Source organism: Nomascus leucogenys, chromosome 12 (assembly GCF_006542625.1).
Source record: "Nomascus leucogenys isolate Asia chromosome 12, Asia_NLE_v1, whole genome shotgun sequence".
NCBI lineage: Eukaryota > Metazoa > Chordata > Mammalia > Primates > Hylobatidae > Nomascus > Nomascus leucogenys.
Window position 1 is genome coordinate 4,855,458 of NC_044392.1, and position 14,144 is coordinate 4,869,601.

At 42.5% G+C, this 14,144-nt stretch overlaps 1 protein-coding gene across 4 annotated transcripts in view; it reads right to left on the bottom strand.

Annotated features, from left to right (window-relative positions):
• CLSPN (claspin) overlaps window positions 1-14,144 on the bottom strand; it is a 50,008-nt gene that overhangs the window by 11,725 nt on the left and 24,139 nt on the right. For 2 of the 4 annotated variants that reach the window (XM_030823176.1, XM_030823175.1), the window contains 10 exons: window positions 13,535-13,646; window positions 11,523-11,598; window positions 11,209-11,309; window positions 7,420-7,584; window positions 7,191-7,312; window positions 6,510-6,637; window positions 6,099-6,204; window positions 5,442-5,524; window positions 5,017-5,178; window positions 4,510-4,711 (listed from right to left, as the gene is read on the bottom strand). In XM_030823176.1, the coding sequence (XP_030679036.1) occupies window positions 4,601-4,711; window positions 5,017-5,178; window positions 5,442-5,524; window positions 6,099-6,204; window positions 6,510-6,637; window positions 7,191-7,312; window positions 7,420-7,584; window positions 11,209-11,309; window positions 11,523-11,598; window positions 13,535-13,646 (1,166 nt within the window). In that variant the 3' untranslated portion in view covers window positions 4,510-4,600. Of the gene's footprint in view, window positions 1-4,399; window positions 4,712-5,016; window positions 5,179-5,441; window positions 5,525-6,098; window positions 6,205-6,509; window positions 6,638-7,190; window positions 7,313-7,419; window positions 7,585-11,208; window positions 11,310-11,522; window positions 11,599-13,534; window positions 13,647-14,144 lie in introns of those variants that run through there. The other 2 variants (XM_030823173.1, XM_030823174.1) reach the window with 2 other exon arrangements.

A 14,144-nucleotide genomic window follows, 5' to 3' on the forward strand; every position in this document is an offset into this window, starting at 1 on the left:
CAGGAGGCTACGGTAGGACCCTGGAAAGAAACTGGAATCTTGGACAAGGGCGCTGGCCACAGAGCTGGAAGAAATGAGCTGATTCAAGATGCAATTTGGAAGTAGAGATAACAGAACTTGGAGATTGTCTGATTACAGGATTAAGGAAGGGGTCAAGAATGCTCTTCAGATTTCCAGTCTGAGTGACTGGATATATGGAGGTACCTTTTACTGAAATGGCAAATACAGGAGGAAGAGCAGGTTTTTAGAGAAAATCACATTTTCGTGTTAAGTTTGAGATATTTGAGAAACAATGGGCCTTTCAGAAGTGGCCTACAGTATATGATATAATTGTGATACTGGTAATTTCTTTCATTCTCAAAGGAGGTGAATTTCTTTTTTCTGGGAGCTACTGGCAATTTCTTATGCGTACAGAGTGGCACTTGACATAATGCACCGACATACATTTTCCACCTGAAGCCCCCCAGCAACTCTGAGACAGCCACGACTTAGTATCCTCATTTTATAAACAGAGGCTCTGAAAGGTGTTATTTATTCAAACTGTGGTGGGCACCACTACATTCCAAGCTGTGTGCCAGGCGATGAGTAGGATATAAGGGTAGAAGATACAATACCACCTCAAGGATGACATAATCGAATAGTATCATGGGAACACTCCTCCCAGAAATATTCTCCTCTATCCTTAGGTGCACAAATCCCGGAGAGGATGCCCCAAGAGTGATTAGACATAACCCTAGGAGATAAAAACCAAAAACACCCCCTAAAAAGTCTTCCAGCCTGAGCACTAGAAACTCTCAAAGTGAGGAGAAGTTTGTAGAGAAGCAGTTGAGAAAATGAGGGATGCCACAGAGATCTGAGCACCTTGTCTCTAGAGCTTTGGTGAATAAAATCTTATGGTTTATGGGAGGCCCTAGTATGGCTGTGCAACTGTGAATTAATGAGATGAAATTAGAGACCGGTTTAAAGAGGTTAATACCATGTATCCCTACTCAAGCATACGGAACAAGGAAGAAACAAAAACACTGACACTGAGCCTACCCTATCTCCCACACTCATGGGCTCTCATCCCTCCAAATATGTAATTTCCAAGCTAGTGAAGCTGAGTCCTCCTGGGAGCCATAGTGGCAGGTCCTGGGGCTTCAATTTCATTAAAACGTAGCTGATGCTGCTGGCTCAGTGCTTTGGGCAAAGGGCATATGGGTCAGATGGAAACTGTCCATGTCAATCCTGTTACCAAGATCAAGGCTTAGCTGACTTTAGAGCAGCCATCCTGGCATAAGGAAAAGTAACCCAGAGTTTGACTCAAGTTTTCTTTCTCCAAAGAGTGCTTTCTCCCAGGAGCCTCAATCAGAAACCATTTTCTTTCTCTTTTTCTTGAGAGGGAGTCTCACTCTGTCGCCCATGCTGGAGAGCAGTGGCGCGATCTCGGCTCACTGTAACCCCTGCCTCCCAGGTTCAAGCAATTCTTTTGTCTCAGCCTCCCAAGTAGCTGGGACTACAGGCACCTGCCACCACCACGCCTGGCTAATTTTTGTATTTTTAGTAGAGACGGGGTTTCACCTTTTTGGTCAGTCTGGCCTCCAACTCCTGACCTCAGGTGATCCAGCTGCCTCAGCCTCCCAAAGTACTGAGATTACAGGCATGAGCCACTGCGCCCAGCCCAGAAACCATTTTCTCCCTGGATTTCTCAGTTCTCTTTTGCCCAGCAAGGGCTACCTTGCCTTGGGAACTGTTTAGAGAGTTCAAAGAAAGAGGTAAAAACACGTATCTTGAACCCATGGATAAAATGAAGTACATACAAACTTAGCTAAAGAGAAAGGCCAATCAAAGCTGTAACAGGCTGGGCATGGTGGCTGAGCCTGTGACCCCAGCATTTTGGGAGGCCAAGGTGGGAGGATTACTTGAGGCCAGGAGCTCAAGATCAGCTGGGGCAACACAGCAAGACCCTGTCTCTACTAAAATAATTAGCTGGGCACGGTGGCATGTGCCTGTAATGTGGCCTAGCTATTCCAAAGGTTGAGGAAGGAGGATGCTGAAGCCCAGGAGTTCAAGGGTACAGTGAGCTATGATGGTGCCACTGCACTCTAACCTGGGCAACAGAATGAGACTGTCTCTAAAAAATAAATTTTTTAAACAAAGAGCTATAATAGAAGGTACCATTTATGTAAACTCAATTACCCTCTTCACCTGAGCTGAACCCAAACCACTTGGTAAGTTAACTTGATCAGTTCACTAGGACTAAGAAGTCAGTGAGGGGACAATTGCAGCAGCCTCTCACTTTAGACCCAGAGGGTTTCCCTGGGATGGAGATAACCTGAAAATGAAATGCTCCTCAAGGTTAGACAGGCGCTGGACAGCAAATCTTCCCTTCAAGGCATTAAGATTTATTGAAAAACTACATACATATTAAAACATCTTTATATATATTTTCCCCATTATAAGATTACAAGTATACAAACATAAGTATTGTCAAAGTCAATATCTTGAGTATTAGAAAGCTGTAGAAAACCGACCAGGTGCGGTGGCTCAAGCCTGTAATCCCAGCACTTTGGGAGGCCGAGACGGGTGGATCACCTCAGGTCAGGAGTTCAAGACCAGCCTGGCCAACATGGCAAAACCCCATCTCTAATAAAAATACAAAAAATTAGCTGGGCGTGGTGGCAGGCGCCTGTAATCCCTGCTATTTGGGAGGCCGAGGCAGAATTGCTTGAACGTGGGAGGCGGAGGTTGCAGTGAGCCGAGATCGTGCCATTGTATTCCAGCCTAGGTGACAGAGCCAGCCTATGTCTCAAAAAAAAAAAAAAAAAAAAAGAGACAGAAAAGAAAAGAAAAACTGTAGAAAACCTACAACCTAATTGCATCAATTAAATTGGTGTTCCCATCTCCCAGTAAAAAACTGGCACACTCTCTTCCAACTGCCCAAGTCCAGGTCCTGACACTGAAACCACAGTATTCACATGGAATGTTTTTCCAAAGCAGCACTGATGCTCAGTTCTGAGGGGAAAAACATTTGTCTAAAATTCTGAGAAGCTTGTGGTAGTTCGGGGAAAATGGAGAATGATGGTAATTCTCTTCAATAATATTTTTATTAAATTCCATGGTGGTCTTCTCTCAAAATTAGTAATGAAATACTGAAATGTTCACTGATTAGTGAGGGCAATGTATGTAAGCCAGGAGAATGCAATAAATAATGGTTATGTTTCTTCTTGTCAGACCCAGAAGGGAGATCTTTGAACAACAGTGCTTCAAATTGAGAATTCAGTCCCAGGAAGGGTCTCTCTGCCCCATAGACTGTGGTGGACAAACACTGGGTGTAACACTTTAGCTTCATCCCCAAGCTCCAGAAAATTAGAGGCACAGTCTTTCTGACTTGGGTACCAGTTTAAGTCCTTAATAAGCAGCAAAAATTAATTGAAAATTTGATGCTGCCTTAGGAAGAAGCATACAGGAAAATGAAAGGGGTAAGAGTAATACAGCAGCCCATCTATTGGTTCCTAGATCCTCCATCTAAGAAATAGTTCTTTTGGCTGGGCACAGTGGCTCACGCCTGTAATCTCAGCACTTTGTGAGGCTGAGGCAGCTGGATCACTTGAGGTCAGGAGATCAAGACCAGCCTGGCCAACATGGTGAATCCCTGTCTCCACTAAAAATACAAAAATTAGCCAGGTGTGGTGGCATGCACCTGTAGTCCCAGCTACTTGGGAGGCTGAGACAGGAGAATCACTTGAACCTGGGAGGCAGAGGTTGCCGTGAGCCAAGATTGCGCCACTGCACTCCAGACTGGGCAACAAAGTGAGACTGTCTCAAAAAAAAAGAAATCTTTCTTTCACCGAACCCCGGTCATCATGGTACATATCTCATGGGTGTAAAGGAGTCATTATGGTACTGATTTTCACTGTTTAATCTGTAATGTCACACTTTTCCCTACTCTTCCTCTTCCAGCCACTTCTATCACAAACAGATATTAACCCAGAAAGCTGCTACGATAAAATGTCAAATGTTTAATGGAGGAAGTGAAACCTAACCCAAGGCCAGGTGCGGTGACTCATGCATGTAATCCTAGCACTTTGTGGGGCCGAGGCGGGTGGATCATTTGAGGTCAGGAGTTCAAGACCAGCCTGGCCAACGTGGTGAAACCCCATCTCTACTAAAAATACAAAAATTAGCTGGGCGTATTGGCACATGCCTGTAATCCCAGCTACTCGGGAGGCTGAGGGAGGAGAATCACTTGAACCTGGGAGGCGGAGATTGCAGCGAGCCGAGATCACGCCACTGCACTCCAACCTGGGCAACAGAGTGAGACTCCATCTTAAAAAAAAAAAAAAAAAAAAAAAAAAAAAGGAAACCTCACCCAAGTATTCCATGAGTTGTTGATGTTGTAAATACTGCAGAATTGAAATCAGTGGCCAATCCAGGGAATAATACTAGGAAGAGAGATGTCCAGAGCTGTGCAGTAGAAATAACTGGAATTTCTGTCTGCAATCTTATTGCATTGATTATGAAAGAAGGAAGGATCATTGGCTGGAGTGTCAATTCCAACTTTCAGAGCTAGAAACTTCTCAAAGCAGTCTCAACGTAGATTTTGGCACCTTTGATGGTGTTAGCTCTCCAAATATTTGAAGATGCTTCGCGTCAGTCCTGAAGTGCTATCATCTGTTTTGAGGCGCTTAGGTGAAGGAGAAGTCATGAAAGATGGACCCCTTCTCTTTACCTAGAGACCAGAGAGGGAGTCAGGGCCAGCTTAAGACCTTCATACAAGTACTTATCTTCAATTAGCTCTCAAGCAACTCATAAATTGTGGATGATTAACAACAGAAAAAAAGAAAGATAAACTTTCTAGGCAAGTTTAAAAGTTGACTACCTACTGGGGTAGCAATTCTCTTGTACCTTATCGGGGACTGCAAGATTTCAACATTGCAGCATAAAGAGGTTAAGCCAGAATGTTTGTTTTTAAATTTAAATAAATAAATAAATTCTGGTTTGGGAAGCCACTATATTAGTTCTCAAATTCCATACCTGAGACTTCGACGATTCCTTTGCCGCCTCAGCCTTGACAGGAGAAAGTGTATGAAAGACAAAGTTTCTTGAATTTCGAGGAGCACTGGGGTTACGGTCAGAGAGAGCAGCCAGTTTCTGAAGCACAGCTTTGGGCTGGTTTAGCAGTGAGCCTGTCTTCACCTGAGGAAAGAAGAGTCATCTGGTATCAAATCCCAAGTGCCAATTAAAGAATGAAAGGTCCTTCCCTCCCTGCTTCCCCCCAGATACTGAGGGTACATATTCCTACCCTATTCAAACAGAAAAGAAATAGCAGACTCCTTTGACATTAACTTTTCCCCTGCAGCCACCTCCTTCCTCTAATGACAGAGACTATTCTCTAAGCTGGACCTGGGCCTTTATAACCTGTAGACTATGATGTCAGATTAACAAGGTTCCCAACCAACCTGTTGAGCACTTCCTGGTCTGATGGCTTCAAAAGGATTTCTGAGCAAAGAGTTTGATTCCTGAATAACCATAGGGCGACTGGCTGGAAAGAAAAGACAGAGAGGCCTATTCTGGGAAAAGCTGATTAGAATTACTTTTAAATCTAAACAAGCTTAGAAATCTTGTAACTAAATCAATATGCTAAAGCCATGGGAACTCTGTTCTATACAATGGTGACTTTGAAACTATAATAATTGGCTCCAAGAAGAGACACAACTAAGTTGAACAGTAATCATTTAAGAAAAACAGAAGTGGTCAGTGTATGGAATAGTGAAGAGCTTCATTTCTGGAGTTAAATATTCCTGGATTCAAATCCCACCTCTAACACTTAGGTATACAATCCTGGGCAACTAAATAGAGAAAGCCAGAATTAACTACTCTGAGCCTTAGAACATAAAGTAAAACTAGCCACATATACTCACGAATACAGTCTCTACTGCCCAATAGTCTAAGATCTAAGTACACTGTCTCCCACCACCTCTGTGAAGCCTCTTTAAGACAGTATTAGACACAAGCTTATGATTAAGCTGCAACAGCTCCTGAAGGTTAGAGTTACCTCCAAAGCTCTACCACGAACAATCCAGGGGGCTAGACTCTAAGGAGAAACAAGAGCTCACCATTCTTCTGCAGTGCTTTGGCTGTAACTTTCTTGGCCAGTATCATAAACTGACTGTCCTCCCCAATTTCTTCTTCTTCTTCAGCTGTAATTTTCCCCTGCTGTGCCTGAAAAAAAAAATTATACAGCATTAAAAGTCTATAGCCTTCCTAAATAGTTAGCATGGCCTGGATTGTGAAACTAGAGTTCCTGGGGTATTTGTTTTCCTTTTTGCAGCCTTTGCTGCTTTAGACAAAAAAAAATTAATCTTAGACAAACATGAAGAGAACTGTCCATGGTATAGCCTTCTCAAAACACAAAAGATAGCTCAAGGATTAAAAGAGATAGCAACATGTTGCCTAAGATTTTGAAACTATCATGACAAGCTAAGGGACAGACTCATAAACTAGGGTCAGAGTATGTGAACTCCTACCATGTCCCGAAGCCACTGTTCTCGTTCAATTCGCTCCTTCCTCCACCTGGCTTCTGACTCATCAAGGTGTTCTTCGGTCTGATCATCATCAGAGTCTCTGTGGAACAAGTCCATCTGGGAAGCATCATCTAAACAAAGAGTGAAGGTAATCAGCATTCGGCAGTCCTCACAAGAGAGGGTGCTTGGACAGACAAAAAATAAAACCTTATCATTTACTACATAATGATGTAAACTTTTCCCATCCACTAACAGAAAACAGTTACAACTAGGTCTTCACATAGCCTGTTATAGTTTTGCTTGCCATTTGCCATCTGAAACTGGACAAATGTGCATTGTAACTGTTTGCTTTTTTTTTTTTTTTTTTGAGATGGAGTCTCGCTCTGTCGCCCAGGCTGGAGTGCAATGGCGTGATCTCTGCTCACTGCAACCTCCGTCTCCCGGGTTCATGCAATTCTCCTGCCTCAGCCTCCTGAGTAGCTGGGATTACAGGCACGTGCCACCACAGCCGGCTGATTTTTGAACTTTTAGTAGGGACAGGGTTTCACCATGTTGTTCAGACTGGTCTTGAACTCCTGACCTTGTGATCCGCCCACCTCTGCCTCCCAAAGTGTTGGGATTACAGGTGTGAGCCACCATGCTCAGCCCATAACTGATTGCTTTTAAAGACAACAACCAAGATACCTATGTTTTTCCATCGAAACTTCCTCATTCGCCCAGGACCATCGCTGTGCAGATCCCCATCAGCAAGGTACCTCTCTTGGTATAAACGTAGCTGTCTCTTATCATCATCCAACATAGCTTTCCTGCAACAGGAGAAATAAGGTGTTCAAAACAAGGACCATTCTGGCTGGTTATATGGCTTGTCTTAAGATGTACCCTATTACTCAGAAGGGCTTGTTGGGATACTGACATGTGTATTTTCTTGATTTGACTCTGCAGTTCCTCATCAGAAGGAAGTACTTCATCAATTACATCCTCTTCATATTCATCAATTTCTTCCCCATCATACTCATCTTCGCTTCCCACATCACTTCCTGACACCTCTGCCTCATCCTCCAGGTATTTCCTCAACCTCCTAGAAAGCAATTTTGAGGATTAGAAAATGCGACAATGAATATACTCACAGAATATGGAAGCAGAGAAAAGCAGAACACAGAGTCACTTCTAATAATAATAAACATAATACATTTGATAATATTTAAATTTTTTTGGTAATAGTCTCCTACTTATGATGGTTTGACTTAATGATTTTTCAACTTTACGATGACATGAATGTGATATGCACTTAGTATGCTTCTCAATTTACGATGGAGTTATATCTGGATAAGATGAAAGTGCATTTTCAACTTATGATGGATTGATCAGGATCTAGCCCCATTGTAAGATGTGGAGCATTTGTATTTAAAAGTCGATCACTTAATATGTCTTGTGTGCTAATAACTGTGCTTTACAGGCATTAACATATTATCTTAGGAATGGGTACCATTATTCTCTTCATTTTACAGTTGAGGGAATTGAGCCTCAGAAAGATTACATTTACCCAAGGTCACATAGCTAGAAGGTAGCAGAGCCTGGATTCAACTTAGATTGGGTGATTTGAAAGCCAGAAAACTCTTAATCTCTTCTACATGTATTAGAATACCTGCTGGAAGATTCAAACTATTTCATTTTGCATTTGAGCACACCAGCTTTAAGAGACAAACTAGAGATGGTGTGGTGTAGAAAGGTAATAAACTGGGATCTTTTTACAGCCTAACAAATCTTGACCCCCACATCAGAAGGTTGACTAAGGCTCAGGGCTCTACTGGTAATCAAAACAACTACTAGTTACTTCTTCTGACTTCAGCTCCCCCTGAGAATAAATCTGGTGTCACCCTGGATTCAAAGTCATCTTGGTCCCATGTGGTCCAAAATGGCAGAAGTTTGGTGGCTTTCTGAAAACTGATTTTTATCAAAGACCTATATACTGTATTTTCTTTCTTTCTTTTTTTTTTTTTTTGAGATGAAGTGTCGCTCTGTCGCCCAGGCTGGAGTGCAGAGACGCCATCTCGGCTCACTGCAACCTCCACCTCTTGGGTTCAAGCGATTCTCATGCCTCAACCTCCCGAGTAGCTGGGATTACAGATGCATGCCACCATGCCTGGCTAATTTTTGTTTTTTTACTAGATATAGAGTTTCACCATGTTGGCCAGGGTGGTCTTGAACTCCTGACCTCAGGTGATCTGTCCATCTCAGCCTCCCAAAGTGCTGGGATTACAGGCGTGAGCCACCACGCCCAGCCTATACTGTATTTTCTTAAAGCTAAGTTGTTCTAAATCCTAGGGTTTCTGGAAAATTCCTTCAGGGGCCACTAGTCACTAAGTTTCCCAAACTTCCCACTTACCATCTTTGAACAGTTCAACTTTTATCTGTCATTCTTTAAAAGATTTTATTTGAACAAAGAGCTCTGCAGATAAGAACCACTACCTTAGAAAAATCTATGGATAACCTAAAGCTGTATGAGAGTTAATTTGATAGGTGACAAATTAGAAACCAAAGTGAATCTTAATAGAATGAAATGATGGGATAAAAGAAACCATATAAATCTAATAGGGATCAATATGATGTCCCATATGTGAATTCCAAATCATTCACATACAATATAATATTAAATACCTATTAGAATTGTCTTTATAAAACTTTTTTTTTTAACATCATAGGAAAATGTTTCTGGATATGCTAAGTAGGAAAAAAAAAAGATGCAAAATTATACACATAGAAAGATTGTACAAATCTCAACTATATAAAAATATATGCATAAAAAGGATTAAGAGGAACTAACTAACTTTCATTTATATCCTGGATGGTGGACATGGATAAGTTTTTATTTATATCTTTCTGTATTCTTTTTTTGCGGGGGTTGGGGGAAATGGAGTTTCTCTCGTCGCCCAGGCTGGAATGCAATGGCACAATCTCAGCTCACTGCACCCTCCACCTCCCGGTTCAAGCGATTCTCCAGCTTTGCCTCCTGAGTAGCTGGGATTACAGGCACTGGCCATCACGCTTGGCTAATTTTGTATTTTTAGTAGAGATAGGGTCTCGCCATGTTGGCCAGGCTGGTCTCGAACTCCTGACCTCAGGTGATCCACCCATCTCAGCTTCCGAAAGTGCTGAGCTTATAGGCGTGGGCCACTGCACCCGGTTTGTATTCTTTTAAATATCCTAAAATAAATATTTTACTTTCATGACCAGAACAACATATCAAAAAAATGAGCTGGGCCGGCCGGGTGGGGTGGCTCACGCCTATAATCCCAGCAAGTTGAAAGGCCAAGGCGGGTGGATCGTGAGGTCAAGAGATCGAGACCATCCTGACCAACATGGTGAAACCCCGTCTCTACTAAATATACAAAAATTAGCTGGGTGTGGTGGCACGTGCCTATAGACCCAGCTACTCAGGAGGCTGAAGCAGGAGAATCGCTTGAACTCGGGAGGCGGAGGTTGCAGTGAGCCGAGATCATGCCACTGCTCTCCAGCCTGGCGACAGAGCGAGACTCCGTCTCAAAAAAAAAAAAAAAAAAAAATAGCTGGGCCTGGTGGCTCATGCCTGTAATCCCAGACTTTGGGAAGCAGAGGCAGGAGGATCACTTGAGGCCATGCGTTTAAGACCAGCCTGGGAACAAAGCAAGGCCCCATCTCTACAAAAAATAAAAAGAATTAGCCAGGTGTGGTGGCACATGCCTGTAGTCCCAGCTACTTGGGAAGCTGAGGCGGGAGGATTTAAGTTAAAAAGTGGCAAACTATTAACTTGACTGTTAGGGGAGATTTCACCTAATCTAAGTTGAATCCAGGCTCTGCTACCTTCTAGCTATGTGATCTTGGGTAAATTTAATCTTTCTGAGACTCAGTTCTTTCAACTGTAAAATGAGGAGAATAATAGTACCCACTCATAAGATAATTTTTCTTTTTTGAGATGGAGTCTTGCTCTATCACCCAGGCTGGAGTGCAATGGGGCAATCTTGGCTCACTGCAACCTCCGCCGCCCGGATTCAAGCAATTCTCCTGCCTCAGCCTCCCAAGTAGCTGGCACTACAGGCGCCCAGAATCATGCCTGGCTAATTTTTGTACTTTATTTTGTATTTTGTATTTTTAGTAGAGAGGGTTTCACCATGTTGGTCACGCTGGTCTCAAACTCCTGACCTCAAGTAATATGCCTGCCTTGGCCTCCCAAAGTGCTGGGATTACAGGCGTGAGCCACTGCGCCTGGCATTAGATAATATGTTAATGCCTGTAAAGCAGTTATTAGCACACAGGACATATTAAGTGATCAACTTTTTTTTTTTTTTTGAGACAGAGTCTCGCTCTGTCACCCAGGCTGAAATGCAGTGGTGCGATCTCGGCTCACTGCAACCTCTACCTCCTGGGTTCGAGTGATTCTCCCTGCCTCAGCTTCCCGAGTAGCTGGGACTACAGGCACCCACCATCACATCTGGCTAATTTTTATATTTTTTAGTAGAGACAGGGTTTCACCATATTGGTCAGGATGGTCTCGATCGCTTGACCTGTGTCACCAAGACCAGGCTGGTCTTGAACTCCTGACCTCAGGTGATCCGCCTGCCTTAGTCTCCCAAAGTGCTGGGATTACAGGCGCAAGCCACCGTGCCTGGCCTAGTGACCAAATTTTAAATACACCTGAAGGAATGGACATATTAATAACACATACATTTGCCTTTTCAACTTCTCAGATCGCTTCAGGAGTTCTTCTTCATCATCATCTTCATGGTCTTCCAGTGCCAGATCATTATCAGAGTCACTGTGTTCATCCTACAAAATCAGCATCATATCCAAATTAAGCAGAATAAAATGTGTCCTCAATGAAAAAAGGATTTATAAACATCTGCCCAAACACCTCATTCTAGGAAATTGTTTCTGATAAGATGCCAAACTTAGAATTCTCAAGAACTGAGGGGAAAAAAACACTTGAGGGCAGCAATACATGGAGCTCAGTTATGATTACTTTGTTCCCTTCATACTCACCTCATCACTATCAAACTCATTATCATTTGAAACAAGCCGAAAGTCTCCGAATTCCTCCTCCTCGTCTTCCTCTTCCCTAAAATGTAAATCAATGAATCAATAAATAAGTTGTTGAAAGCAAACTACAAGTAGTCAGCCAAGTTAGGAATTAAAAAAAAATTTTGTGTGTGTTAATTTTTTTTTTTTCTCTGAGACAGTCTTGGTCTCTTAACACCACCTGGAGTACAGTGGCACCATCTCAGCTCACTGTAACCTCCACCTCCAGGGCTCAAGTGATCCTCCCACATCAGCCTCCTGAGTAGCTGGGACTAGAGGTACAAGCCACTATGCTCAGCTAATTTTTGTATTTTTTGTAGAGACAGATGTCACCATGTTGCCCAGGTTCATCTTGAATTCCTGGGCTCAAGCAATCTGCTCGCCTTGGGCTCCCAAAGTACTGGGATTATAGATAAGAGCCACCTCGCCCAGCCAAATTTAAAACTTTTATTATCACCAATAATCTCTTCAATTAAACAGGAAGAAAATTTTTTAAAATTTCAATTGTGGTAAAATACACATAATATAAAATTTGCCTTTTTAAAGATCTTTCTATAGTTCAGTAGTGTTAAGTACATTCATATTGTTAAGCAATCTCCAGAACTCTTTTCACCTTGCAAAACTAAAACTCTATACTCATTACACTCTCATAACCTCAGCCTCTGGCAACCACCATTCTACCTTCTGTCTCTATGCATTTGACTACTCTAAGTACCTCATGTAAGTGGACTCCTAGTATTTGTCTTTTGGTGACTGGCTTATTTCTTTTAGCATAACATCCTAAGATTCATCCATGTTGTAGCAAGTGTCAGAACTTCTTTTGAGAGAGGGTCTTGCTCTGATGCCCAGAGTGCAGTGGCACAATCATGGCTCAATGCAGCATCGACCTCTCAGGCTCAAGCAATTCTCCCACCTCAGCCCCCTGAATAGCTGGTACTGCCGGCACACGCCTAGCTAATTTTAGTATTTTTTTTATAGGGATGGGGTTTTGCCATATTATCCAGGCTGGTCTCAAACTCCTGAGCTCAAGTGATGCACCCACCTCAGCCTCCCAAAGTGTTAGGATTACAGGTGTGAGCCACCATGCCCAGCCAGAATTTCCATTTTAAGTTGAATATTCCTTTGCATATATATACTGTATTTTGTTTACCCATTCATCTGCTAATAAACATAGGTCGCTTTCATGTTTTGACTACTGACTGTGAATAATGCTGCTTTGAACTTAGGGGTGCAAATATCTGTTCAAGTCCTGCTTTCACTTTTTTGGGGTACAGACTAAGAAGTGAAATTGCTGGATCATATGGTCATTCTATTTTTATTTTATTTATTTATTTATTTATTTATTTATTTTGAGATGGAGTTTTGCTCTTGTTGCCCAGGCTGGAGTGCAATGGCATGATCTTGGCTCACTACAACCTCCGCCTCCCGGGTTCAAGCAATTCTCCTGCCTCAGCCTCCCAAGTAGCTGGGAGTACAGGCATGCGCCACCATGCCCAGCTAATTTTTTGTATTTAGTAGAGACGGGGTTTCATCATGTTGGTCAGGCTGGTCTCGAACTCCTGACCTCAGATGATCCACCGTGCCTGGCCTCCTGGCCTCTATTTTTAATTTTGGAGGAGCCATCATACTTTCCCTGGCAGCTGCACTATTTTACATTCTCACCAATAGTACACAAGGTTTCCAATTTCTCCACATTCTTAATAACACTTTTTGGGTTTTTCTGATAAAAGTCATAATGGATGTCTCACTGTGGTTTTGATTGGCATTTCCCTATTAATGATATTAAATATCTTTCATATTCTTGCCTTTTTTACCCTGTTCTCCACCAAAGCATTAAAATTTGCTTACTAGGCATATATGAGACTGAAATCCACTGCAAGATTCTCAGAAAAGGTGCAAAGCCCTTAAGATGATCAGTTATTTTGATTTTATCAAAAGGCCAGGCCTTCCCAAATTCCCAGCAATCTGAGACTTACTTGTCTGTGGGAAAAGAGCCTGAGCAAAGAGCAAGTGCTTCTTCCATTGGATCACCCATGCTGCTCTCCTTCTCCTGTTTATTTAACTCTGATGAGGCTGGAGTGGAGGCATCTACATCACAACAAGGAAAAGATGTGTCACCAAGGAATGATAGCTTTATACTCTTTTCCCAGCCATCTAAAGCCATGCCAGCTCGATACAGTTCTAAGGTAAGCTTGCCAAGAAGAGCCTACCATCTATTCATTCAACAAATCCTTATTTAGTGCTTACTATGTCCCATATGTGCCAGGCCACCAGGGATACAGTAATGAACAAACCACTATCCCAGGTCTCATAGAGCTTATGTTCGATCTAGCAGTTGTGTGCATTGGGGGCAGGGAACAGGAAGTTAACATTTATATGAAATTTATTATATATCAGATGCTGTTCTAAACTTTGTACATACATTAATCATAAATGATGTATCATATGGGCAAAGCTAAAGCAGTTTTTTTTTTGAGACTTTTTTTTTGAGACAGTCTCTCTCTGTTGCCCAGGCTGGAGTGCAGTGGCACAATCTCGGCTCACTGCAACCTCCACCTCAGGGGTTCAAGCAGTTCTCCTGTCTCA